Here is a 27,718-nt window from a genome sequence, read left to right on the forward strand (position 1 = left end):
ATTCGGTGACAGTCCTATTTAGAAGTACAAAGTCGAAGAAAGCTAGCGGTTCAACATCCATTCCCTCCACATCTTTCCTTCCCCTTAGGTCTATAGGCCCAGTCATGCATAAAAAATAACCCAAAAAAAATGATTGAAAACATATGCAAAACTTTTATCCAATAAATTAAAATTCTTTAAAAAGAAATTGTAAGGATATTGTTATGAGAATTTATCATTGAAAAGAGACGTAGAAGTTGCCCATGCCCATGGTGGAGGGAGACTAGAAAACCAATCAACTGTAGGTTTTTTATCCAAGGTGATTTTTATCCATTTAAAATATTTAACTAAACTACATCCAGCGCTTAACTGTGACTTCCAGAAGGTGATTTTTTTATTTATTTAATAAGACCATGTAAGACTATATTTTATACGTAATTAGAGCGAGGCAACCGTGTAATTTACGCACTCCTATTATTTCCATCGGAACTTCCTCTTTTCCCCCTTTATAGCTGAAAACAACTGTTTAATTCTTCGCATAACTTGAGTGGGGAACGAAAGTAACGGATCAGATTCGATGGTATAAAGTTTCCACCGTCAGATAGGAACAAGAAAAGGCCACGAACATTCTAGAAAACTAACTGCCTCTTCCGGTGTCAGACTGGAAGAACATTCTAGATTTCTTATTCTCCAAGAAATCAAAAACCCTAGCAAATATAAATATCTCGTGCAATTCTACTCATCAGTTCATCTCGCTATTAAACTCTAGGTTGAGATTTCTGCAATTTTCAATCTCTTTCTCTCGTTTTGACCGTAGAGGATAACAATGGCGGAAGTTCAGATGGGAGAAACTGAAACTTTTGCCTTCCAGGCTGAGATTAACCAGCTTCTCAGTTTGATTATTAACACCTTCTACAGCAACAAGGAGATATTTCTCCGGGAGATTATCAGCAATTCCTCTGATGTATGCTTCAGTTCTCTACCCAAATTTTTTTCTTTTCTTTTCTGTTAATTTGAATTTTTCCGATGTTGGGTTTTACTAATTCGAATCGTGTAATCTGGGACGAACAGGCTTTGGATAAGATCAGATTTGAAAGCTTGACGGACAAGAGCAAACTTGATGGACAACCAGAACTTTTCATCAGGCTTGTTCCTGACAAAGTTAACAAAACCTTAACAATTATTGATAGTGGTGTTGGCATGACCAAAGCTGGTAAGAAGTTTCTCCTTTACGCCATTGGTTTAGTCTACGTTATTCTTCCTTTGAATTTGCTTCTTGTTCTAAATTTTGATGGGTCTTTTGTTCGATCGACAATCATATTTGTCTTGTTCTATATAGATTTGGTGAACAATTTGGGAACAATCGCTAGGTCTGGGACCAAAGAGTTCATGGAAGCCATGCAGGCTGGGGCTGATGTGAGCATGATAGGGCAATTCGGTGTGGGTTTCTACTCTGCTTACCTTGTTGCAGAGAAAGTTATTGTTACGAGCAAGCACAATGACGACGAGCAGTACATTTGGGAGTCCCAAGCTGGTGGCTCATTCACCGTTACCCTTGATTCCAACGGAGAGAAGCTGGGACGAGGAACAAAAATTACGCTTCACCTGAAGGAAGACCAGGTTGGTAATCTAAGACTGCCCAGAAACTTGTTTTCCCTTTTGTACCTCGAGCAAGTTTCCTCTGTGTCTGTTATGTTTCTTTTACAGTAACATCTGTAAAGTTTACGAATTGATTCTTTGTGCAGTTGGAATACTTGGAAGAGAGAAGAATAAAGGATCTTGTGAAGAAGCACTCCGAATTCATCAGCTACCCTATCTATCTGTGGTGTGAGAAGACCACAGAGAAGGAGGTTAGTGATGACGAAGATGAGGAGGCCAAGAAAGAAAAAGAGGGTGAAGTTGAGGAAGTAGATGAAGAGAAGGAAACTACATCCAAGAAAAAGAAGGTCAAGGAGGTGACCTATGAGTGGCAGCAAATCAACAAGCAGAAGCCAATCTGGCTGCGCAAGCCAGAAGAGATCACCAAGGATGAGTATGCTTCCTTCTACAAGAGTTTAACCAATGACTGGGAGGAACATCTTGCGGTCAAGCACTTCTCTGTAGAAGGTCAGCTTGAATTCAAAGCTATTCTCTTTGTACCCAAGAGGGCTCCATTTGACTTGTTTGACACGAGGAAGAAGATGAACAACATCAAGCTCTATGTCCGAAGGGTGTTCATCATGGACAACTGTGAGGACTTGATTCCTGAGTACCTTGGATTTGTTAAGGGTGTTGTAGATTCTGATGATCTACCCCTTAACATATCGCGTGAGATGCTTCAGCAGAATAAAATTCTTAAAGTTATCAGGAAGAACCTTGTGAAGAAGTGCATTGAGATGTTCACTGAGATCTCCGAGAACAAGGAGGATTATGCCAAATTTTATGAGGCATTCTCGAAGAACTTAAAGTTGGGTATTCACGAGGACAGCCAGAACAGGACCAAGATAGCTGATTTGCTCAGGTATCATTCGACCAAGAGTGGTGATGATATGACAAGCTTGAAGGATTATGTTACCAGGATGAAGGAGGGCCAGAAGAACATCTATTACATTACTGGTGAGACCAAGAAGGTCGTTGAGAACTCTCCATTCCTGGAGCGTCTGAAGAAGAGGGGCTATGAAGTCTTGTACATGGTTGATGCCATAGATGAGTATGCTGTGGGGCAATTGAAAGAATATGATGGGAAGAAACTCGTCTCTGCAACTAAGGAAGGATTGACGCTTGATGACGAGACTGAAGAAGAGAAGAAGCAAAAAGAGGAAAAGCAGAAGTCCTTTGAGATTCTCTGCAAGACCATCAAGGAAATCCTTGGTGACAGGGTTGAGAAGGTGGTTGTCTCTGACAGAATTGTTGATTCTCCTTGCTGCCTGGTGACAGGAGAGTATGGATGGACGGCCAACATGGAGAGGATCATGAAGGCTCAGGCTCTGAGGGATAGCAGCATGGGATCTTATATGTCCAGCAAGAAGACCATGGAGATTAACCCCGACAATGGCATTATGGAGGAGTTGAGGAAGAGAGCTGAAGTTGATAAGAATGACAAGTCAGTCAAAGATTTGGTTTTGTTGCTTTTCGAAACTTCCCTTTTAAACTCTGGATTCAGTCTGGATGATCCCAACACCTACGCCGCTAGAATTCACAGGATGCTTAAATTGGGTTTGAGCATTGATGAGGGAGAAGCAGGTGGTGACGACTCTGAAATGCCTGCTCTTGAGGAAGATGCTAACGAGGAGAGCAAGATGGAGGAGGTCGATTAGATCAACAAATATATGCTGATTTTGCTGAAGAACTTGTCTGGACCTGCTGCTAGTTGACTTTTTTTTTTAATCTTCATCTACTCCAGATTTATAGTTTATGTAGTTTTTTTTTCTTGGATCCATTACGAAGTCTCTTATATAAATTTTATATAGCTTGATGAAAACATGTCAAATTAAAAGTTGCCTTTGAAAACTCGATCTCATCCATGATTTACCTTTCTCATCTCTCTTCTCTTTAGGCGGCAGTGATTTCTTCTTCATCTCATTTGAAGGAAACACCTATCGTTCGTCTATGTGAAGTATCGATGAAAATTAGGGTTAAACTGGACAGATAAAGGGAAGTCGGATAGTAATCGTTTAAGGATCTAGCAGTGAAGAATAACAGTTAACAAAAATAAAAAAACCTAGAAGCATTTAATCCTTAATTTCAAAGAGAGACAAAAAATTTAAGGATTTTGAAGAACACACACCTCTGCTGATGCTCCACGATCCGTGGAGATTGTTCGGAGAAAGTAGTTTCTGGAGACTTGGAAATTGAAACTACAAGACAAGTTCCATGCCAGAGTAAATCTCTCGACCGAACACTTTCTGGATCTCACATTACATCTTAAACCATCAACCTTCATCACAAGCATTCAAATAGGAAAAAAAAAATTAAAAATTGAAAGAGACTGAAAATTAGATAAAATGACAAAGAAACAGAGACAAGCCTTAAAAAATGGCGAGGAATCTGGAGGAGGCAGCGAGATGAGCCTTGTGAGACTATGTGAAGGAAGAAAAGAGATGGTTCAGCGAAGTTGCCCTCGCATAGACGAGGCCTTTCTCCGTTTCTTCTGTAGAACTTGGATCTTCGATGCGCTTTCTCCCTCTTCTGTGGTTTGAGATCGTATAAGAGAAAGAGGTGGCTGAGGGCATTGATGGAGCTCTCATCGAAACTGCATTTACTGTGATTGGAACATGATAGTCTTGGTCTCTCTCTCGAGCGAACCCTTCGAAAAAGTTATGTTTTCCTGGCTATCTTCGGGGTTCAGAGCTGCTGAGTTTGTCGACAGAGTCGAATCATTTATAAACCTTTTTTCTTTTTTCTTTTTTAGAATATTATAAGTACATATTAAGCTCACTCTTTAGTGCTTTAAATTACAGATTATGCCCTTTTTAACATTTTATCGAAAATTTGTTAACCCTCAACGATTCAAATCTGAATGTACAATTATTCAAATACCCTCTCGATGAAGAATTAAGTAGACACACCATACACCTCATTTTTCAGGTTCAATTACTCAAAGTGACAAATTCCCTTTTGAGGGTCAAAAGGGTAAATTACCGAACTACCCCCATCTAAGGCATCTAATCTCACTCTCTCCGCTCATTGCAAGTCACCATCTCCAGCAAGCAGCTCATCTTCTCCCGGCGGAAACCTAATTTGAGAATTAGGTTGACCTACTTACACCTTGAAGATCAGAGGAATCACAGCCACATGCTGCAACTATAACGAGCGTCTGAAGAATGCACGAACTGGTTTCAGATTTGAATTAGGTAAATCAAAAATTGATCCAGCTAAACTGAGATTAATGGTGGTCGAAATCTTCTGGGTTCGTCGAGGACAGAAAAGGCCGTCGCCCCTCCTTAACGTACAGTTTCACCGTCGTCGAAATCAGATCTCCAACACTTGATTCCGGCGACATCAGCACCTACACAGCTCCCAAGCTCCTCTGTATCGTTATATTCAGTAGCAACTTCATCAATTTGGCCAGCGTCTCTCGTGAAACTTCCGCCAGAAAGCAGATCCGGCGGTCTTCGGACGGCGAATTTTTCAGTCTCAACCGAATGGACTCGTCCATGAAACGAAGCTGCCCTGTTCTCCAATTTTTTGTGCCTACCATTTCTCTTCAATTCCTCTTCGGTGTCTCTCCAAGTCTTGTCAACTGGGTATCTGAAAAGATCATCTCCAGCGGCCGTAACGGAAAAATCTGACGCAGGGAAGCGGAGAGCAGGTGAAAACCATAGGCTCTCAGGTTCCCGGTTGTTCACAACGATCATAACCAGAATTATAGATGGGTTTTGTTTACATGAACAGCTTCTGCAGCATTTTTTTTGTTCTGGGTGGTGCTGGAATGTGGATGAAGCTGGGGAGGTGAATTTATGGGTGCGGAGGTCAGAGAAAAATTGAGAATTAAAATGTGTACTAAATATATAAAAATACGAAAAAAATTGAAAAATATCAGAAATAATAACGAGAATTGATGCTAAAAAGGCCCAAATCCACCCTAAGCAACCAAATTTTGTGGATTTCTTCCTCATCTATCACGAGTATGCAATGAAAACTCTCTCTTTAGTATAGAAAGAGGTTCACTCGGAGTGTTCCATCCGATCAAGCATAAAATTCATTGCGAAATCGACAAGGAACAATGTTTATTTTGCGATCAACTAAGACCGACAAAAAGGTCAATTACTTGGAGGCAGAGTTTTTTGACTGCGAGGAATTGAAGTATTCACAAAAGCAGAACAAAATATATAAGGATACTTTGGTAATTATATAGGTTACACAATTACCACAAAAGGACTTCCATTGTTATGTGGATTTCTCACTGATTGAGAAGCACTTAGCTACTACTTCATATCCACAAATTGCCAATAAGACATCTAAAAACAACCTAGAACACCCAAAGAATGGAGGATAAGGCAGTATCTGAAGCAAAACAACACATTTTAATCTGACAGTACAACCAAACTGTTACCACAGTAAGCATCTAGTACTCCCATTTCTTAAGCTCCATGCCATCTGGAGGGCTACCTTCCACCTTCTTTGCACCCACTTCTTTCCAGTTTGTAGACAAAACAGTCCCATTTGACTCCACCTGCAACCAAGACGGGAGGAAGAGAGAGAGGGGGGAGAGTCTTCAGTTAGAAACAGTAAAAGTCTTGCTTTCCCAGGCAAATGAAATACTGCCAAAGAATTAAATAGTAGCATACGATCTAGTATGATTTAAGACTCGGGTAGGACAGAGAAGCAGGAGTAAATCTTATAAAGCTGATGATCGATGGAACAGATGAAGGCCAGAATACCATGCAAGGGGGCCTCTTGTCTAATAATTTTCATCATGGACCATAATGTGGGGAGAAGATAACCAAGTGCCGCGCACAAGGAAACTTCAGTAGCTATAGAAAAGACAAAAAATTCATCCTTGCCAACCATGATAAAAACAGAAGAGGTGTACTATAATAAAGCCTTACAAAAGATTTCCTCATGGCTCGCCGAGTGTCCTCATCAGCATCTTTATATATGTCCTGGAACAGTTTGTTCAAAGCCGCATCTCCATCTAGCTTTTCTTCTTTTTCCTGAAAACCGAAAAAGTAGTTTTGAGGATTCAATAAACAATCTACCTCTGTTCAGAAGAAATAATTAGTGAATAGAAAGACTCTAAATGCACACAAAAATGCTTCTACATCATACTTAAAAGATTACTGACAAACCTCCTTCTTGACTTCGGCTTCTAGCTTATCCCAATCAACAGCTCTTGATTTCGACGAGGGATATACAGGTCGTGCAGTTCCAGTACCTCCAGGTCATTAAAAAAGGGGAGGGGGTGGTATTCAAAAGAATCAGATGTAAACTACATGCCAATATATCCTCTTCTAAAACAACAATTTATTAATCTCTACCCGGCTAAGGGCACATTAATTATCATATATGGGAACCAAAACAAGAATCCAGCACTATAGGAAAGGCAGAAGAAAACCACATGCACTTGCAGAAAAAGAGTTGACAACAAAAGTGAAATTAAACCCCAATGAAGTTGGAAAACTAAGCACATTTGTCTAACTTGGAGGTACTCAACACACAAAACAAGGATTCAAAAAAGTAGTTACTTTTTTTTTTTTTTGGGTAGAACAAAAATGTAGTTACTTACCAGATGGTGCATTAATCTTCTGTATGATTGTATTCTCTTTAGTATATTCCAAAGATGTCCAGTTGATGGCCTCAGCTTTTGCAAGCCGTATCTCAATTTTAGTAGATAGTACTTCATATCTGCAGTTCTCAGGTATTATCTGTTCTTTTCTCAAAACCAAACACCAAGAGTACTTAATAATTAGAGAACAACTTCCTCCGCAACATAGGGATGTTAATATTCTACTAGAGAACAAAGAAATTACATGATTTCAAAACTAGGGCATCTCTAAAGACGGATAAATATTTATTACAACAGTATTCATAGAATATGTTACATCACATCATCCGCTATAGAGTATATTAGCTACAGAATCTTGAAGCACAGGGGAGACGGGAAAAATCACAGGAAGGTGTCAATGGAATCAATTCCATCAAGAGTCCCATGACTTTCTCTCTTTAATTGAGTTTCTAGCAGTAAAGCAGAGAATTAGTGTACTAATACATAATCTCGATGATAAGATTACCTTCCCAAACAAGCGAGGTTGAAAATGATATGGATCCTCTCCAGGAACATCAATGGAAACACTTAGCTGCATGCCAACAATGAACAACATTTTCTTATCCCAGCATATTGTTTTTTAAGGATTTGGGGATTCAACTGTAAATTAACAGAAATAAATGAAACAATAACGATATATCAGATTGAGGAAGAAACATACAATCTGGTCACCATAATCAACAGTCACATTTTGGGATGGTATTCCCTTGGCAAAAATAGTCACGACTACCACTTCTGGCTTCTGATAGTATTCATGCCTGTTTAAACAAATAATTGAAAGCATAAAGACAAGAACAAAAAATAGTAGTATGAATCTTCAAGTTAGGAGAGTAGTGTGTCTGATGTATGCTACTAATACATTGTCAACATAACACGAAAAATTAAGAAAACCCCAATGACTGCATATTCAAGGAGGTCTCCAGACTTGGATAATGATTTAGTGAGAAGGATCTGACATTAGACTAAACTGATAGTAACTTAAGAAATATAAATTGGTCCAGCCACAGCTACTTCCACTCTGACCCACAAAAGGTTGAATAACTAGTGTGGTCTCCAAGAATCAGAGGCAGTGCTTTGTTTGAAGAATGAGTTTGTTTCTTCTCCTAAAAGTAAGAGTATCTCAATGACGGGAGCTGTTGATAAAAGGAGACAATATATATCTTACAATAGCATGGCTATTACATAAATCGGAGCTACCTGTATTTTGGTTTAGCAGGTGTCACCACTCTTGGCTGGCTATTCTGGCTCAGAGAAGAATCTTTCACTGTTCCATCTGATGAATGTGTTCCAACAGGAGTCATGGCAACTGGTGGAGTACTTTGTGTTGATTGCTTGGGTATATCACCATTTTCTTCTAATAAAAATTAAGAACTTCCATCACCATAAATACTCATAAAGATGTAATATGTAACTTTCCCATGACAAACCTATCCCAGTTAGCAGTTAGAAATGGAAATATACAGGTAAACCTAATGTGAGAAACTACTACATTCCATAACGTTAATAATAGAGAGAATTCAAGCAGACAGAAATATAGAATGGTTTTTTTCATGAAGATGTGAAACTGACATAAATTGAATTTAAATGACCAGAAGTCAATTTCATAGGCAGGTCAACGACACATATGAATCTGATGCTGACTACAGCAACTAGAAACAGCACAACTGAAACAAGATTGCTGCATGAAGCACCAGTAATGCACATGATTAATGGGGTCCCAATCACATTGGGCAATAGATTTTGTATACAAGATTCCAAATGCAAACACAATTTGAACTAGTTAACATCAAATTAACGGTAAAGACTATTCTGATTGCTGTGCAGTGATTTATCAAACAACCCCCCCAAACAACAACCACCAAAAAAGAAAGAAGGGGGGGGGGGTCCGACGTGCACAGGAAGCTTCAACCACTTGCATTAACATATTGGGCCAAGTGTTAGCAGACCCAAAGAGAACTTCACTTAAACCTCTTTCAACCGTATTAAATGGTTAGAAAGAGAGAGAAACATATTAACAGAAACTAACTGAGATAGAAACTAAATAATTAAAAGAAAAAAACGCCTACTTAATTTCGAAAAGAAACTAAATATCTACATATTGCAATCTATGGCGTCTCCCAACCCATGCCAGACCCATATACTGGTTTAGCACCTTGGTTTGGGCCTCCAATATGGTCCGGGTTTGTCAAGCCACACTAGGGCTATCATCATGCTACATCAGCACCATACACATACAATTAAGTGTAAAAAAATGTGGGTGGCTGGACTGGTGGATGGATGCTTGAAATACAACATAGGTGAAGAAGCATAAAATAAAAACCTTGATCAGCTAGATTACCATATCAAACTATAGAGTATAAGGCACCAAGAAGATATGACAGTACCATCATCTAAAATCGATAGCAAATAGCTAGCCAATCAATTAATCTATGAACTAATAATGCAAGCTTACACACCTGCAATGCGGTCATCGCATTCCTTAATCAAACTAGTAAACCGTGAATCGGATGGCACCAAAGATGCACCTGCCTCGAGTGCTGCTTTGGCAGTCTGATATTCTTCAAGCTTCATACATGCAGAACTGTAGACAAATCCACACAAGAATAACAATGATAAAGTACCATGATAACCATGTGGCCTCTACTATAGTACTATCAGAATCATATTTAGCCACACCAGATAGAGGATTACGTTAAATGCAACTTTAAGGGGCAAGGAGTACAAAATAAGCATCGTCAAAGATGACATTTTAAAACTGCTCTACAGTCCACTAGATTATATTTCTAAACACTTGCACACCGTGGCCAGGCCAGCTGAACCAATTAACCACAATGCGGAACTCAAACAATAAAAATATAATAATAATAATAATTATAATAATAATTAATTAATAAAACATAAAAGATGTAGTTTTATCCCTGAGAAGAAAAAACGGAATACTCTAGATTCCAGGTACAAAATGATCAACAGCTGCGTGGATATGTACACAACTAGACAAAACAGGCAAGCTGAATCTGGATTTCCTCTAGGTGATTAAAATAATAGATATAATACCTCTCAGTGCTTAAATAGAAACAAATGATAGTGAAAAAACCTCCACTTATCAAACATGCTCAAATATATCCTAGGAAGATACCAAGCGGAATTGGTATGTCAAATGCTATTAAAAAATGAAGCATTTAAAATCCAGAACTTCTAAGTTGTACAAATATCGAAGAACTTGAGAAGATTAACAAATAGATAGCTCAGATTTATGTAGAGAACGTTTGGTTGCAAGGAAAATGCAAACATTTTGATGTACATTGAAATTTATTTCCCACAGGAATATTTTGATGTGTTTGGTTGCCAGTAGACTGTTTTTCCCTGGGAAAATAAGTTTCACTTTTTAAGTGAAACTGCAAAATTTAAAGTGGAAGTAAATTGAAAATCTGTGGTCTTACCCTCTCATCTTGATAGGGTTTTTCTCCCAACATCTCTCTGGCCAGAATGACATGACAAAAAAGGGATTATAAAGTTAGCAATGAAGAGGGAGGCTCACCTACCAGAACTATAGAGTGTATCCATCAGATATCTTCCTTCATGTTCTCTCTCACACATTTCCCACCCCTTTTCTCTAGGATTTGTTTCTTCTGCTCCCCCTTCCTCTTCCAAACATCTTCTTTCTTCTTCAACTGTCACTAGTCCTTGCAGCCATAAATGTTTAGGAGTTTAAGTGTAGGTTCAGGGCATTCCTATCTACTTCTTTTCTTCAACAGTCAATAGTTTCACAAAGTATTAGGCATTTCTTTATGAATATTAGTGTTTCCTTTGGTTTTCTGGTGGAGTTTTAGGCAGGAGTTTACCATTTGGGAAATGTGTTTATGTAAGCATATATATATATATATATATATATATATATATATATATATATATATCTACTTCTCTCTCCCTCTCTTTCTTTCCTGCATTTTAAAGAATTTTCGGTGGGGATGGTGTTCAAGCAGGCTTTCCTGGCTAAAGCTCCCATTTATGCTTTTAATTTTTGTGTTTGTTGCATTAGGGGGGCTTTGCATGCATTCATTGTGAGCATCTGTTGACAAAATCATTTCTTCAGTTGCTCTGTTTCTCATTTCTACTATTCTCTCTGTTTTTTCAGAAGTTTAAGAAGGTTCACAACTGCCCTTTGGTCTAGTGTGATTCAATTTTTCTTCACAGTTGAGATTTCAATTCTATCATTTAAGTAATCTGGAAATTAGCGGTTTATTCAAAATTCAAACAAGACTTTTCATGAAGAAGCTTGGGGTTGGAAGCTTCGGTCTATTCTGATATCGTTGAAGTAATCTGGAGTTATTTTTGTTTGTGCCTGGGGAAGGATCTGAAAGAAAACCAGGTGAAAATAAAAAAGGTTGATTTACAAATCTTAAAAATTTTTACATCAATTTCACAGCCAACCAAATAGCTTGGAAACATTAATTTCACTTTACTCAATTTACAACCAATCAGTATAAAAGGGAAAATTTTCCCTTCAGTTTACTTCCCTTTCCCTTTCCCCATGCAACCAAACATACTCGTAGTAATGTAAACAATCATGTCAAAGAGGTCTACTCGACCCCCCATAAAAAGTTTAGCACATCAACTATAGATAAGGCACAAGGGACTCACGCTTTCCGTAAATATGCCTTGGTCATTGAAGAGTCCAACTCAATCGCTCTACTTGAATCAGCAACAGCTTCTGCTCAGAAAATGCGCATGAATCAACAAACTTTCAACAACTAATTTATAAATAAAAATCTTACCAACCAAAAGTGATCAAGTATATAATAAATACAATTTGAAGGTTTTGATATAGAACAGGAAATGATCAACGAGAAAGCCCAAAGAATTAATCTTTCCTCAGTCACAGATGATCAATCTTTACTCTTCCCAGAAATTTCTTAACATTTAACACACCTTAGAAGTTCTTATTAATACTACTGTTCTGTGAAGCTTTTCAGATTAGATGTTAGGCCTAAAAGACATTCCGGGTTTCTGAATGCATTCTTCACCCAAAATATATACCAAGAGTACATATCAAAGACAACCTAGATTCCTAACCGCCTAAGTCGATCAGGAACCATCTTTCTCCCAAACCAATACAAAATTTTAGGTCATGGAATGCAAAAGGACTCTCTAGTAAGCAATTTGAGGGATAGAGCAAACCAAAAACCATGAATATGAACAAATATAAAAACAAGTCTGGGTCGTAATGAAGACCATAGAATCAAATTCGTTAACCACCTTCAAACTGATTGCTCTTCTTCCCCCACGTCAACACAAAGGCAAATTAATTGTCACAAACTTCTACTGTATCTATCATCCTATGTCAACACTACCACAATCTCTCAAACAATATAAACAGGCAGCTGAAAGTTCACCAACGCATGACGGATGGGATAGCAATAATAGAGCGACTTGTTTCCCCTCCAAAACAAAACAAAAGAAAACTTTTTTTCCTTCATATCCGAATTCATCCTTGCTACACTATCAGAGTTGGATGAATTTACAGAACGTTAGTTCAATACAACCAATGCACTAAAAGAACTGTCAACCAAGTCCCAACCTTGCAACAACCCCAAACCCACACCCAAAAAATAATAACAATAATAATAAACACGGTAGAGAAGTAAATACCAGTGAAATTTCCAAGCTTGATATTGGCCTGAGCACGGTCTGCGTAGAGATCCGCATTCTTGGGATCAATTTCTATGGCCTGCGTGTAAAGATCAACAGCAAGCTCGAAATTGTCATCCATGAACGCCTCTTTTGCCTTCTTCTCAATATCAGGCGCCATTGACAAGGTCTCAACGATAACTTCCTCGTTCGCTCGCTCGCTCGCTCGCTTAGGGTTTGCAGTTTCAGGAGAAAGTGATCACGAAGACTGAGTAGAAGAAGACGAAGAGATTCCCCGACTCCGCCTTCTGGAGTGTACTAAAAATCAAGGGGTACGCTTTTAATAGAGATTAGGGAAATGAGAAAAGAAGATGTGGATAGCTACGCCGCCGTCATGGAATCGTAATCCGAATCATCTCGGAGATTCCGATTCAAAAAATAATCGGCTAGAATCGAGCACTAGCCCTATGGTAGCTTTTTATTGAGTGGGAACTATTATATACACCGCAAAGCCTCTAACCCGTGAGTCTGTGATTTATTCACTAAGAGGTGCCGATCATTACTTATTGAGCAACCTGTCGATGGTTGCTAACTCTAGTTTTAGTGTAATGATCCAACGATTGAACAACTTAAGACGATAAGCATTTTAGATAGAAATTCACCATAACGAGTCATTACCCCAACTACTAGAAGCAAGGTTTAAAGTATTTTACAATTTGATATGACTAACATACATTCATACGTCTCTCTCTTTCTTTTTTCTTTTTTCCTTTTTATTTTTGGATCAGACGAATGTCTGATCAGCCCATGCGTACCTTGATACGTCTCTTAAAATAAGTTTACTGAATACTCAATACCGTTACCTTAAGCCTTAACTAAAAGTGAGGAAGGAGGGGGGAGGGGGAGGGAAAAGCCCCGGGGGGGGGGCGAGGGAGAGGGAGGGAAGGAGAGGAAAGGAGGGAAAGGACCCGGGGAGGGAAGGAGGGGAAGAAAGGGACGGCCAACAAGAAGGGGAAAAAAACGGGGAGAAAGAAGGGAAACGGGAAAGACCGGCAGGAAAGCAACACCAAAGAAAAAAGGAGGAGGAAAAGGAGGAGGGAGACGGAGGAGAGGAGGAAGACGGAAAGAAAGGGAGGGAGGGAGGGAGGAAGAGAAGGGGAGGGGGAAAAAGAGGGAGAAAACAGAAGACAACCAGGAAAAAAAAAGGGGAGGCACGGGAGGGGGGGGGAAAAAAGGGGGGGAAGGAGGAGGAGAAGCCGAGAGGAAAGGGAAGGGGAGGGAAAAAAGACAACGGAAAGGAAAGAGGGAAGGGGAGAAAGGGGGGGAGGGGGAGGGAGGAGAAAGAGGAGACGGGAAAGAAGGGGAAAGGAGAGGGGGGAAAAAAAGAAGAGGAAGAGGAGAACGGGGAAGAAGGGAGGAGAGGGGGAGAAGGGGAAAGAGGAAAGAAGAAAAAGGAGGGGAGGGAGGAGGGGGGGAAAGGGAGAGAAGGGGGAAAAACACAGCGAAAGGGGGAGGGGCGGGTCTGGATCCAATGTGATGGAAGATGTAAGAGTAAATGAGGACGCGGTGAAAGTGGGAGAGAATCGAATCTCCAGAGTCAAAGGAAGCCGATATCCGATCTTTCAAACTCCATACGATGCCAAAAAATTGTGATTGTAAGAAAGAGCAAGGGGTAGGACCAGAAGAGACCCCGGCGGTGGGACAGATGGAAAAAAAAAGGAAAAGGGAGGAAGCAAATATACCATAAAAACCGATCGATATGGAGAGGGCAACAGTCCGCCGGAAAGAAGAAGGCAGGAGGGCAACACACACAAGTCGAAACTCCTCGCTCCAAAAGCAAAAAAACCAAGAGACGGCAAAGGGGAGGAAGGGCCAACCCGGAAAATGAAGCAGGAATGTCAAGGGAGTGGGAGACAAAACAAACGCAAAACATGAAATCTTCTCGACCTTGCCTAGTGCTCAACGGAAACTAAGAACCTGAATCGATTATGAAAGAATTCATCATCAAGGCCTATCGAAGCTTATGTGAGATCCTAGGGAAGAAGGTGCAGGAAGGTATGGTCTCTTAACTCTCTTACGTTAATTTTGTAGACATGATTGTTAATGTTAATTCTATCAATGTTGAATTTAGAATGACTTTGGTTTATGGGGATCCTAAATTGGAAAATAGATCTAGAAAGGGAGAAGAGGCCCGGGGAGGGAAAGAAATAGAAGAGGAGAAATGGGGGGGAATCCTAGGCCCAAGACAAAGATAAGTTTAGGAACAAAGATGTAACTCTTGAGCTAAAGGGGGCCGGGCAACAAAGGAAAGGCAAAGCCAAAGAAGACGGAAAAGTGCAACCGGAAAGCCTTAGGGATACGGGCAAAGTAGCCAGGGGGAGAATCTCGGGAAGTCACCCAAAAACAAAAGAGTCCCAGAGGTCAGAGAAAACAAGTGGGAAGGGAAGGATCTCAAGATCAAATAGATGGGTTGGTCTACAAACTCCAGGATCCATGTTTCAAGAAAAACCCGCCAAAAACGATGTGGAGCAAACGGCGGTCTAGAGAAATCAAAAAATGCAAGAGAAATTAGAAATAATCCAAAATCCAATCCTTCAAGTGGCAAGCCCTTAATTGGAATTATCTAACAAAAGGCGATGAAGGAAGAAGAAAGGGCACAAAGAGAGTAATGGCTAAAGGGGGACAAGAAACCTCCTTTTTCATTCGGGCGAGCACGGGAGACAGAATGGGATCTTAGGAAAACCCAAAGGGCAATGGTAAAAAAGTGAAATATCTCAGAAATCAATGGTTTCTTTAGGGATCTTTCACCTCTTCAAATCCCCAATCTCCCACAATTCACATCAATAATCAGCCTGATAGCTAGCAGAAAAGAAGTTGAGGGAGTTGAAGAAATAAAAGATGCTCTTTCAAATGAAGGGTAACAAAGCGGCAGATGGCATGCGAGGTTTTATCATAGAAACGGGAAGGAGGGGATCATTCATGCGTCGATTTTTCAAAGAGGGTTTTCTCAAAAGCCAAACAAAACCACATAACTCTTATTCCTAAGAAGAAGAACCCTCGGAGGTGAGTGATTACCACGCCGCGTTATAAAATCATTGCTAAATGCAGCAAAAGCAAGGATCCCAAGTGAGACGAGGCGTCGGTAGAGCATCTCGAAATATACGGCTCATGAGTGCACCATGAAGCATCAAATCAAAGGAGGGTTATGGCACAAACGATCATGAAAGCATGATAAAATGGAATGGTGTCATGGAGACACGAGATAGGCGACCAAATGGGTCATGGATTCTTGGCATCTCGTGAATATCACATTAAAATTAATGGGCGGTTGACAAGAAACCAGAGGGCAGGCAAGGGGGGAGATAATGTGCAGAAGTCCAGAAGGTGGGGATACCGGGCAAAGTGCCGACGCGAGATAAACATCGCGAGAGCAAAAAGAGAAAGGCACCGCAAAAATCTCAATGATTATGAGGAAGCATCGGGACAACATATAAACAGAAAATTATTGTTTAGTAAGAAAGTCTCATCACTAGATTACACATCACTCAAACCATTAATATAAAAGAAGTGTCTTCTCATGGGATAACGGGCACCACAAGCACGGAAAACCAAAAGGAGAAGGAGAGCCCAAAACGATGGGGAAGGAAAAGCGAGGGGAAAGAAGCAAAAAGAGGGCCCCCCACGACAACAAACCCCCCCAAAGATTGAGCAACAAGTAACTAGTCTTATCGAGATTCGGTGGAGAAACAATGAAAACAGGAATTTGGGATTAAGTGGGACAAGTAGCCCAAAACAAGGGGAAGGGAGGGACATCTTCAACAAAGCCATTGGCGAAACAAGGATGGAGAGACCCAACCAAATTCGGGCCAAAACCAAAAGAAAAAAGGAGAAACCGGATGCTCGGCCAAAAGAGGACGGGGTGGAAAAGCGCAGCGGGAGAGATGCCAAGAGAGGAACAGGGGTAGGTAAGGCCAACCCGAAGGGGACCCGGGATCCCTCACTTGTCTTTCCTTCCCCCTACCTCGAGTTGATATGGGACCTATCGGGAGAACTCATAGACGGAGAGAAAAATGCGGAAGCAGACAAAGCCCACCCCAGAGAAAAGCACATCAATTCCGTATCAAAAGGAAGTGATGATTTCGGGGGAAAGAAGAAAAAATGGTAGGTAGAGTAAAAGAATATCGAAGAAACCTCGAAGGGCAAAAACCCAGCCCTCTACAAATGAATGGGGTAGGATATGGAACATCAATACTTGCCCAAAATAAAAAAAGTGGAGAGGTAGAAGGAGCAACTCAAAAAGCGGATAGAAAGCTCTCAACTCCTCTTGTTTGTTGTGCTCATATCATGGTAAAGTACAAATTGAATCGTTAACCATGTGTTAGGAGCAAAGCAAAGGAGAGAGGGCGATGAGAAGGCAACACAGAGTGGAGAATGGAAGCTAGGGCACATTAAACAAAAGGGAGCACCGACAGGGGGAGGAAATAGAAATAACAGAAGGAAAAGACAGAACGAAGGCCGAGTGGAAGGCCAAAGGGAGGGGGCAACGAGGAGAGAGAGCAAGAAGAGAGGGAGGGGACCAAGCAGGGAGAAGGAGGGAGAGGGAAGAGTGCAAAAAGGGGCTGCTCTTATCATGGAGCTGAGGCGATAGAGAGATGTAATTGGAAGGAGGGAAGGGCAAGGAAAGGGGAACGGGAGGCCAAAGGAAGGAAAAAGCACAAAGCTATAGGTTAGAAAGAAAACGGAAGAGGAAAGGCACCCCACATAATCCGGCGCGGAGAGTTTTGCAGTTGTGTCAAAAAAAAGGTGCAGACAAAACTTTCTCATATAGCAAGTTAATGATATTCTATGAAAAATATTCTGAAACTATGTAAAGGGTGACCAGAGTTTTGGTTGCTTTTTCAGCTCGTGCTTGCAGTACTTCTTCTTGAAGTGAAATAAAAAATGAAAAGTAATTCTCTTTTAGTTTTTGTCTGATGGGTCACTAATTCAGGGATTAGAAGATCAACTTTATTTCAAATGAGATTGATTAGTAACACTATGGATAATTCTAGTCTTCAACCCTTTAGAAGTAATATACAGTTTCTTCCTTTCTCTATTCTTGTAGAAATCCTCAAGGCTTAAATTTTAATTACGAATTAGGAGAGTAAAAATCCCATGCAGTCAATCATCTGTCATGAGATTAATCTCTTCGAAAACCTATCTTTCATGGGTATGATAATCTTCAAGAGACCTTAAAAAATCATGTTTAGTTGGTTTTCTTCCTATATATACAATGCTACAAGTAATTAGAGAAAATTAAAAAGCTTGAGTTTTCCTCATCAATCCCTTTGATAAAGGGATTGTGCCTCACTTTGTTTTGGTTGCTTGAGAATGATGAGATTCGTAAGAAAGTGTGCAACAGAATAAGGGTAAACAAACTTTCTCGTAATTCAAGTTATTGATATTCTATTCATCAAAAATAATGTTATACATATCTTATGATAAAACACAGACTAAGGATAGAAAGCCACATAAAGTTGAGCTAGTTTCGCTTCCTTTGTTAACATGTACTTTCAAGATCTCTTTAGGAGAAGTAACAAAAATTACTTCTTGACTTCAAAAAATATATATAATAATAATTAATAAAATATCATTCCTCCTTTATTTTCTCTTTTATCAATCCAATAAGATGAATAAATTTCATGAAATAGCTAATCATAAGCCACTAGTATAAGAATTACAAGACCAATTATATCTAAAATGAATTTGTATTGTGAAGTCATACCAATAAAACTTGTACTGCAAAGAAAATTATAATCCATTTTAACCCTGATCGATATATATAGCACTCATGCGTTTGCAATAAATTTATGATGAGAGCATCACCAAACTAAGGGCAAGAGATAGTTTATCAATTACACGGAAGGCTGTGCTTAGTATGCATTCTTGGAATAGATTCTAGGTTTGAAACACATTCGAAAAACAACAAAATGAATACAGAAAAGAAAAACCATTCATATGAATTTAAAATGGTTTTTTTGTGTGTTTAATTTGTACAAATCCAAGCCAAGGCTTAATTTGTTCTTGTTATTTTATACAGTCATAAAAAGGTAAAAGTCAAATAGCTAGTGTCAATGATATAAGCAATTTTCTTCAAGTTTGGTCTTTGACCTAAACCAAGTTGGCTTAAAATCTTGTGAGGAATTGCATCTGCTTCAATAAAGGGCTCAGACGCTCCATTAGTTTCTCACATGGATGGTTATGAACGCCTTCATATGTTGTCACAACGATGCTTGTGTCCTTGGATAGCCTTTGAACCTGCTTCTTCACATTGCATGTGTGATGCGTACAGCGATAGTAGCTTCTTCAAAGTTTAGTCAGTAGGAGAGAAAAATGGTAATCAGATAATCATATATAGATACAAAACTACAACAAGAATAAATTACAGGAAGGAATGGAAATAAATAAATAAAAAAAAGAAAGAGATGAAATACAGGTGCTAATGGCCATGTTTGAATCTATCAGAACTGTTAAAACTCACCCTCTCTTGCAATGAAGAAGAAGGAGAACAAGAAGGAGAAAGAAAAGTCTCAAGTGGTTCGGCCTTCAATGTAGAGAATCCAAAAACTCTCGTCTCATCAAGTTATCGATGTGAATGTTTTGATTATCTTTTATATAACCCATGCAATTTTGAGATGACTCATGTGAGTCTATATCAGAGTTAATTAGAATCAAATACAATTATCTGTGTTTTGTTCCTCATTGAAATAGGAAGTTAAGCTCCAATATAACTCCCTTGAACAACAATCTCTCCAACAAAAACTGTGAGGACACGCATCATGGATTACTAGTGAGAGGATTATTGTTTTTGAAACTAAAACCCACCTGGGATAGATGCTATATATTCTTCACAGAATCTATCAGAACTGTGAAGAATACAACACTTGAAACTGAACCCACCTGGAATAGATGCTATTCTTCACAGAATCTATCAAAACTGTGAAGACATACAACATATGAGACTAAACCCACCTGGGATAGATGCTATTCTTCACAGAATCTATCAAAACTGTGAAGACATACAACATTTGAAACTAAACCCACCTGGGATAAATGCTATTCTTCACAGCTTTCTGTCCATATTTCCTCCATCGGTAACCATCATCAAGGATATCATCAGCACTCCTTGTCTGGAAGGCAAACCTTGGACGAGTTGCTTTCCTAGTTCTGCTCAGCTTTCCCTTATCTTTACTTCCTTTATTCTCCTCTTCACCTTGACCACCATCAGCTGATGCTGATACAGAGACAGAACTACTCACAGGGACCATTGGAGTTTGTTCTCCAAATCCGTTAGGAACGGTACTCGAAAGAAGGCTAAGCCAGTCTATCTCAGATTGAACTATTTGTTGATTAAGTTGATGAGATTGGTGCAGTAGAGAAGGAGCTAGAGCTGTGTGCATTGAGGTAGATGGAAGCAATAAGGGTTCAAAGAGGTATGGAGAGTTTTCTGATGGCAACATTGCTGAGGCTCCTTCTTCCATGGTGGTTTTCTGCTCCGGAAGTTAAAGGTGGTGGAAGATGAGAATAGGTTGGACAGACCTTCTTGAATTCTATGTTGTAAGAAAGAGAGAGAGAGAGAGAGAAAGTGTGAGTCAATGTTGTTATATGTATAGTTTGAAATGGAAATCCAAAGTGTTACTTGGTCCTCGCATTCAAGCTTGCCTAAGCCAACTACATCTCACCTACTTCTGTTCAACTGCTCATTTGAAAGGAAACTTATCTAACATGTATCGTTGTCACCAATGCATGTTGGGAATAAGTTTGATGAGACTTATGATCTCCAATCTCTGGATGATCAGATAATGTAACACAACCCATAAGGATGGTGGTAGAAGTCAGTCGAGATTGGACCACTGAAACAAATGGAGGTGGCGTATATGCTTGGAACGAGATGCATTGAATTGTGTATGTATGGTAGCTAGTCTCAGGGTCTTTATACTAATTAAGGCTTACTTACAACATTTCATACATTGTTTCGTGTTTAAAACTGTTTTTGTTCACCAACCTATCTGGCAAACCCATCTTTTGACTATTGATTATCCCTAAGAAAGTTATCTCTTTCCATCCTCTTCATGTGGATCATGAAGATTGGGTGTGTTTCATGGGAAAAATGGTTGGATTGAATTGGTCATAGATGAATCTTTATTTGTTGTCGCACAAGAGAAGACAACATGATCCTTCAGAAAACAATGGTTGTGATTACAACAACGAAAAGATTAAAGCTGGTGGATCCTATAAGAACCATGCATGAATCGCCTTCAGAGAGCCAGCCACACAGGAAATACCAGTATTGTTCAAATAGAGTTCAGTTTCCGTCCGTCCGATGCAGTTTTTATTTTTTTTAACAGGATTAATTTTTTTAGGTCTCTTTGATCAGTAAATACTAGATACTTCTTAAGAATCTCGAGTTAAGCCAATCAGTAAACATTTAGTTTGGTTTTGTTCAGGTCGGAATTTGATACATCTATTCTAAGAGCAGTCTCGAACAAATCCAGTAGTTAGATTTCTCACATGAAGTAATTAGTTTTGCATTTTACAAATGTCATTGCCAAGTTCACCAACCAAGAGAATTTTTCTCAAGCGAGTAGCTACTTTTACCAATAATCTTTTCATTATGATTTTGTCTCTTTAGAAACAAACCATAGGATTAGAACGAGCAACCCTTTAGAAACTCTAATTTTTGCCAGGTATTTGATGACCACCGGTATTGGTATTGGTGGCTCAGTTTGAGTTTAAAATGAATCCCAACTCAAACAGATACCTAATCTCCTGTTTCAAATTCTCCAGATATCAGAGAATCACATTTAACATTTGTATACTCAGGAATGCAAAATCCAGACAACTTCAAATGCTTCTTTTACAGACACAAGCACCTGCCAAGGGGGATTGTCTAGAACAATAAAAAAGAGAAGTGAACATTTTCTCAGCCTGATTCAGATTCAAGATGCTTTATATCCTTCAGGATGTTATTAATCTCGTACACCTCCTTGGTGAGAACAGAAGGAAAAACATTAACATGTCCATACTTCAAAACTCCTTGGATAAAAGGGTTATTTCTCATATGGATCTAGCTTTTGCTACATAAATGACGTACCAGAGAAGCTTAGAGTATGAGTCCCAACAAAATTCACACAAGAAAAAGAATATTGCAGAGCTTCCAAATGTGCAAATATGCATTCAGGCTGATTAGACCCGAAGCACTAAATAGGTCACTCCTTCAACTGAGGCTCTTTAGGGGTACTTGCTTGTTCATCGATCTTTAGTTGAGAGCCAACAGCCTCCAACGTCTTGTAGAACTCCTCAGGAAGTGGACCTGGACGGTGCAGAGGGACATGCTTGGGTACTGGAGCATCGTTCTCAACTATCTCACATTCATAATCTTCTGGCACACCCCAAGGGTCCCACTCTGCAACCAGTACACAAATGATTAAGGATTCACTACTGGGATATGTAATAACAAATTCACTGACATGGTGATTCATTGGAAATAGGGTCCTTAGCAAACAGAATGTTGGAAATGCTCAATGAAACGTAAAATTTAGTAGATGTAACAAGGAACTGCACTGTGGCAAAATCCACTCAAGGCCCCAAACCCAAAAAAAAATGAATTGAAGGCAAGATCAAATGCTACTCTGCCAACAAAGTTGACAGAGATGGACAGTTCCTTTTGTGATGCACATCTAGCACTGGAGAATAATGCATGTGCACACCCAGCATGGACAGCTCCCTTTGGACATTCGCATTATAATAGCTGAATTAATATATTGGTATAGCATATAATCATTTCACAGGTAAACAGAGTCTTGGTTCATAGAGAACAAGTAATATGTGTGACCACGGTGGATAAGAATTGCTGTCATGCTCAGACACCAGTGAAACTGACAACAAGGTGACTCAGCAGATTTATTCTTACACAACCTTTCTAGATATCAACCTTAATTGTTGCTTCACTGGTTGCGCTCGAATCGCAAACCCCGTCTTCCCAACCCAAAATTTTTGCACTCAACTAAACCAAGTGGTGGAGTATGGATCAAAAGAACCATGAAATCACTTGGTGAGCTGGTGCTGTCCAGAAAAGAATATTATTACACAATTAGCAATCATTCTTTGCATTTCAAGAACAATTATTTCCATCTATAAACTTTAGATATCAGATCATTCTGGATTTTGACTTTGGAACTCAACTAAAAAGCAGGGTATCTGCAAAGATGTCAAAGCAGGAGCTTTTCTCTCAGCTTTACCTCAGCATTGAAACAGTTGATTAATGCACAACTTTTCTGATTAAAGAACATTATTCCTCAATAGTCAACTTCTCATAAGAGGATCCGCAACTACAGCTAAGAAGAATAGTCAGTAAATTGTCCAAAATAGGGACAGGGGTTCTTCATCCGAGACACATTTGCATAGCGAATTCAAAAAGGAACATGGTACTAAAAGTCTAAAACGCAATCATTTATTTACTAAATGCTGTGTGATGCAGAAAAAAGTGAGCTTTTTATGGGAAATAAGCTTTCGAATGGGGTTTTATGCATGTTAGGCCTTCAGTCCAACAGGTACAAATTATGCGTAGGTGATACGATTATGGATTTATTTTGAAGTCTAATTAGAGTGCTTGTTTGTGTCAATTTCCTCGTCAGTTTAAGTTACCTTACAGTTACAGGGTAGGCCTAGGCCTCTGCTTTTTTTTCTTTTCCTTTTTTAATTTTGAGCCTCTTTTAAGTCCTCCACATCAGTTTGTAAAGGGCTACAACACTAACCACAAACTTGAGTAATGAATTTGGCTTGGTTGCCTATGGCTCTATGGTGATTCAGAATGCTCCCTGGTAGTAATTCCTGATCATACCATTTCTATCTTTTTTTCTTTTTTCTATTTCAGATCATATTCAGAAATACTAAAACAGAATTCTCATTTCCTCCTTCATTTGAATTTCTCCCAATCCATTATTTTAAAATTGATCTCTAAATTCAGATTTCAGTTCTCTGATCTGCTACTAGTTTTGAATATCAAGATGATCTAGAATTTTAGATTCCAATTGAAACCTGAAACTCTGCTGCAACTACAAATTGTACAATCTTCAGGTTCAGTTTTCGAAATTGTGTCTATATCATGCTACCATTTGATCATCAATTACAGCAGTGCTGATATATGTCTAGAGCCTACAAATCTGTCAATCTATTCTACAATTGTTGAGTTGTACTCCCTAGTAGGATTACTCCAAGTTTGAATCTGACTATCAGGTTTTCTCAAGTAACATCAAACCCTTTGACTTGATTACTGGGAAACAGACCTAGTGATATTCCATTATTAGTCTTCATTCCAGGTCTGGTTTCTTCTTTTTATCCTATCATCTGCTCACAAGCTGATTTCCCACTGGATTGCACTCGTTTGGTGTTAGTGTTGCATTATTGTGGACTAGATCAGAATAAACTAACAACTAAGTAAAAACAAATCTGGTTAATGGTTTTGAAGAAACTGTGAACAGTTAACAATTCGAAAAGTAAATGTGTGTGTGTGTGTGCGTGCGCGGTGTCCATGCACGGAATCTGAGCAGGAAGTCCAATAGTTTCAACATGCTCCCCTAGAATATCCTCAACCCATGAGCAATTTCCAGCCCTATAATCCTCAAGTGATCTGGTTAAAAACAAGAGACTTTCACTAGCCGTTTTAATGCAACTCAAGTCACAAAACACGGCTTCTGGGAGCCAATGGGCCCACTAAAACGGTGAAATTCTCAAAAAGAAGAATACTTCGGTAATAAATGCAATTTCTGAAACAACACATGAAAAGAAAACAGAGTTAAGGACTTCAGTGGAATAAAATTAAGTAAAGGGTATTTTTAGGATTTAAAAATAAGGGTGGAAAATGAATCAAACACAGTTGGAAATATAAAGACTTAGTGTAAATAACATTAATTACAAATTTAGAAGCAATAAGAAGAAGAGATCTTCTTCCACACTATGTAAGCAATAATGATGGAAGAGGAAGTGTTTTTTATGGCGACAGGCCTGAATATGAGGCTTCAAATATCAAGATTTGGGTGTGAAACTTCAACTTCCAATTCTCTCAAATACACTGGAAATCACACCAAGAAAGTGATAGAAGAATCCCTGTAACCAGTCTAAACAGAGGGTAAAGAAGAGGATCTGAGAGAATTCATCAATTGTATATGTGCTGAAACCATCACCCAGAACTGAGTAGCCATACAGAATGAGGAATAGTAGAAGAAGGAAGAACAGAGAAGGAAAGAAGAGGAAAAGAGGAGGAGAGCTCATCTGATCAAGAGAGATCAGTGGGAGAGAACCAGAGTCGCCAAACACTACAGCTAACCACACACTCACCATCCTGAGGAAGAAGTTCCTACTTTTAATTCATTTTCACCATGCTCCATAACTGGGGGAGCTTACATATAAATAAACAGAACTGAAGAGACTCCTAATTCAATCCTAAACAGAAGCTGAGATCAACTCACACTGGGAAACTATCCTGTGTAATCAAACTTGCGATATAGCAGACTACAATATTAACCCGTAGTGATCCTATTGGACCAGAAACATATTGTGATTTTGACTAATTTTCCGTGTAATCAAACTTGCAATATAGCAGACTAAGATATTAACCCGTAGTGATCCTATTGAACCAGAAACATATTGTGATTTTGATTAATCTTGGTTTAATTTCCCAGATCAGATCATGCCAGTCCAGCCATCCGCATCCAACTTCATCACTTTTATTCAGAAACAATTAATAGAAAAAGAATTATAAATGGAGCCCATGAGGTTATGGTGAATCAAAATTGGTTCCTGTGACCAATCCAGCAATGTCTCACCATTCATGTATTATAAAGTCATCATGCTATGGTCCCAAAGCCTGACACAATTTTTTGAAACCAGCACCACTGTAACAGTAAAAACCTTAGCTAAGGGGGAATATGAGGATCACTTGCTGAAGCAGTTATCTATTATGAAGCTTCTAGTAAACACCAAGGTATAAGGGGAGTTAGAAATCCTGGTAAGCTAGGACCCCAAAAAAAACCTGCAGGCACCCTTTGGTTGCAAAGAAATAAAGGGATGGGAAGTTGACTGAAAATTTTTGTGATAATTGCCTCATGTAATGGTGTAACTTCAAAACATACCAAATTTGGAATTAAATTTCAGTATATAGAGTGATCATTTTCCCTTTGATGGATACATTTTACTAGGTGAAGTAAGAGCTATCGCTAGGTTACATAAAATAATGAACCTACATGGCAGTCCTGTAATAATAATAGTGAACTGCTATCTTAAGAGATAGACAAACCAAAAAATAAATAAATAAAAAGAATAAGGTGAGTGAGGAAGGGTTCCAAACCTCTGACCATCCTTAACATGACCAGTTAGAAGGGCCAAACCCAATAAACTTCAAATAGAAATACCTCATTTCCATTTAAGATATCTAGCATAATGAATTCAACAATAACAAACAACAGTAGAAAAATGACTTTCATCCAAAGAATATTTCAACATTCTTAGAGTTCAGTAACCCCATGTAGTTGTCATGCACTGGGAATTTCATTGTGGCTGATCATATATTTCAATGCTGAGGGATTCTGGGTGCAAGCCAGAATGTGACACTGGTCACGTCTATCCACTTAACTCAACAGAAATGCTACAACAACTACTCAACTTATATATGCAGATTGGTCAAAGAGTATTCCTGAATGAAGCACTAAAGAAGTGACTTCACTAATTCGCAAATTTTCTTGATTTCTCAGCTATTAATATGGTGGGCATCAAGTAACGACAACATGAATTGAACCGAACTGGTAAAACTATCGAAGAGTTCTGCCACGGGAAAATGACTAACAACGTTGAAGGAAATTTGAAGTAATGGACAATGACAACATGACCTCCATCCCAACTGATAATGGTGAACACATGATGACTTATGTAACCCCAGAAACAAGAACACAAATCCATCCTTGCTCCAAAAAGAGATTGTGTTATTTTATCATGGATATGAAGCTAATAGATCGAAATGAACCCATAGAATCTCTTTCAAAATCAACCATGTCACATATCTATCTCATCGTGAAAATGGGGAAAAAATATATACAGTTTGTGGCTTGTAGAAAGAATTAAGGAGTGGAAGAGTGAAGGAACAGAATTAGGTGGTCGGGTAGTCCCAAAAACTCAACATGCCACTGTAGCGAACGATTCCATTTCTCAATTAGACGGCTGAAATGTAAACATTTGGGGCAAAACCCAATCAAAATTCATTTTTGCTCGTGTGTTAATATCGCCAAGGGTGTATCTCTATCACTAGTTAATTGATCAGAATTAAGAAATACAGAGAGATGAGAAGGAAATCGAAAACAAAGAAGAAGGGGAAAGAACGAACCGATCATCTTGGCAATGAGTTCGAGCTCGCCTTCGGCTTCTTCGATAAGCTCCTCGACCTGACCACAGCCGATGCGCTTCTCGATCTGCTCCCAATCGTCTTCTTCTTGGCATACCTTAAGCCGATTCCTCGTGAAGCACTCCACAGCCTTCCTGTAACCCTCATCTTCAGGGACGGCTTGGATCTCTTTCAAGGTCTTCGAGTAGAGTGAGATCAACACTTCCCTAGCGTTCGGCACCACATCAAGACCAACTATCCCAGTCGTCTGCTTCACCCTCGCCAACAATGGCCCTGCAAACCTCCTGAGAAACATCTTCTTCTTCTCTCGCTAACTCACTTTCCTTCTCTAGCCACGGAGAACAGAGAAGCGATCTTCCGCTGGTAGTTCGGTTCGATTTTGGAGACTCGAGAGAAATCCCTTTCTCTGCTAGTGTAGAGTCTACGCCCCC

General features: G+C 39.2%; 4 protein-coding genes across 4 annotated transcripts; 1 reads left to right on the plus strand and 3 right to left on the minus strand.

Annotated features, from left to right (window-relative positions):
• Positions 1-678: 678 nt before the first annotated feature.
• On the plus strand, positions 679-3,397 carry LOC149013735 (heat shock protein 83-like). The gene is made up of 4 exons (XM_089158604.1): positions 679-943; positions 1,051-1,192; positions 1,319-1,599; positions 1,725-3,397. The coding sequence occupies exons 1-4, from the start codon at positions 806-808 to the stop codon at positions 3,273-3,275; spliced, it is 2,112 nt and encodes a 703-aa protein (XP_089014730.1). The 5' UTR covers positions 679-805; the 3' UTR covers positions 3,276-3,397.
• A 2,261-nt stretch (positions 3,398-5,658) lies between these two features.
• LOC149013736 (protein SGT1 homolog) lies at positions 5,659-13,177 on the minus strand. The gene is made up of 10 exons (XM_089158605.1): positions 12,875-13,177; positions 11,867-11,936; positions 9,682-9,806; positions 8,423-8,579; positions 7,887-7,983; positions 7,692-7,757; positions 7,187-7,325; positions 6,750-6,835; positions 6,510-6,614; positions 5,659-6,133 (listed from the first exon to the last, which is right to left on the minus strand). The coding sequence occupies exons 1-10, from the start codon at positions 13,032-13,034 to the stop codon at positions 6,026-6,028; spliced, it is 1,113 nt and encodes a 370-aa protein (XP_089014731.1). The 5' UTR covers positions 13,035-13,177; the 3' UTR covers positions 5,659-6,025.
• A 5,603-nt stretch (positions 13,178-18,780) lies between these two features.
• Positions 18,781-20,445, minus strand: LOC149013737 (putative WRKY transcription factor 24). Its single transcript, XM_089159857.1, has 2 exons — positions 19,937-20,445; positions 18,781-19,196 (listed from the first exon to the last, which is right to left on the minus strand). The coding sequence occupies exons 1-2, from the start codon at positions 20,371-20,373 to the stop codon at positions 19,019-19,021; spliced, it is 615 nt and encodes a 204-aa protein (XP_089015983.1). The 5' UTR covers positions 20,374-20,445; the 3' UTR covers positions 18,781-19,018.
• A 1,290-nt stretch (positions 20,446-21,735) lies between these two features.
• Positions 21,736-27,708, minus strand: LOC149013738 (NADH-ubiquinone oxidoreductase-like protein). Its single transcript, XM_089159296.1, has 2 exons — positions 27,270-27,708; positions 21,736-22,298 (listed from the first exon to the last, which is right to left on the minus strand). Exons 1-2 carry the CDS (start codon positions 27,580-27,582, stop codon positions 22,102-22,104), a joined length of 510 nt encoding a protein of 169 aa, XP_089015422.1. The 5' UTR covers positions 27,583-27,708; the 3' UTR covers positions 21,736-22,101.
• Positions 27,709-27,718: the final 10 nt, after the last annotated feature.

The sequence above is a fragment of the Hakea prostrata genome, chromosome 6 (genome assembly GCF_041222555.1).
Source record: "Hakea prostrata isolate BN-2017 chromosome 6, UWA_Hpros_2, whole genome shotgun sequence".
Classification (NCBI taxonomy): domain Eukaryota; kingdom Viridiplantae; phylum Streptophyta; class Magnoliopsida; order Proteales; family Proteaceae; genus Hakea; species Hakea prostrata.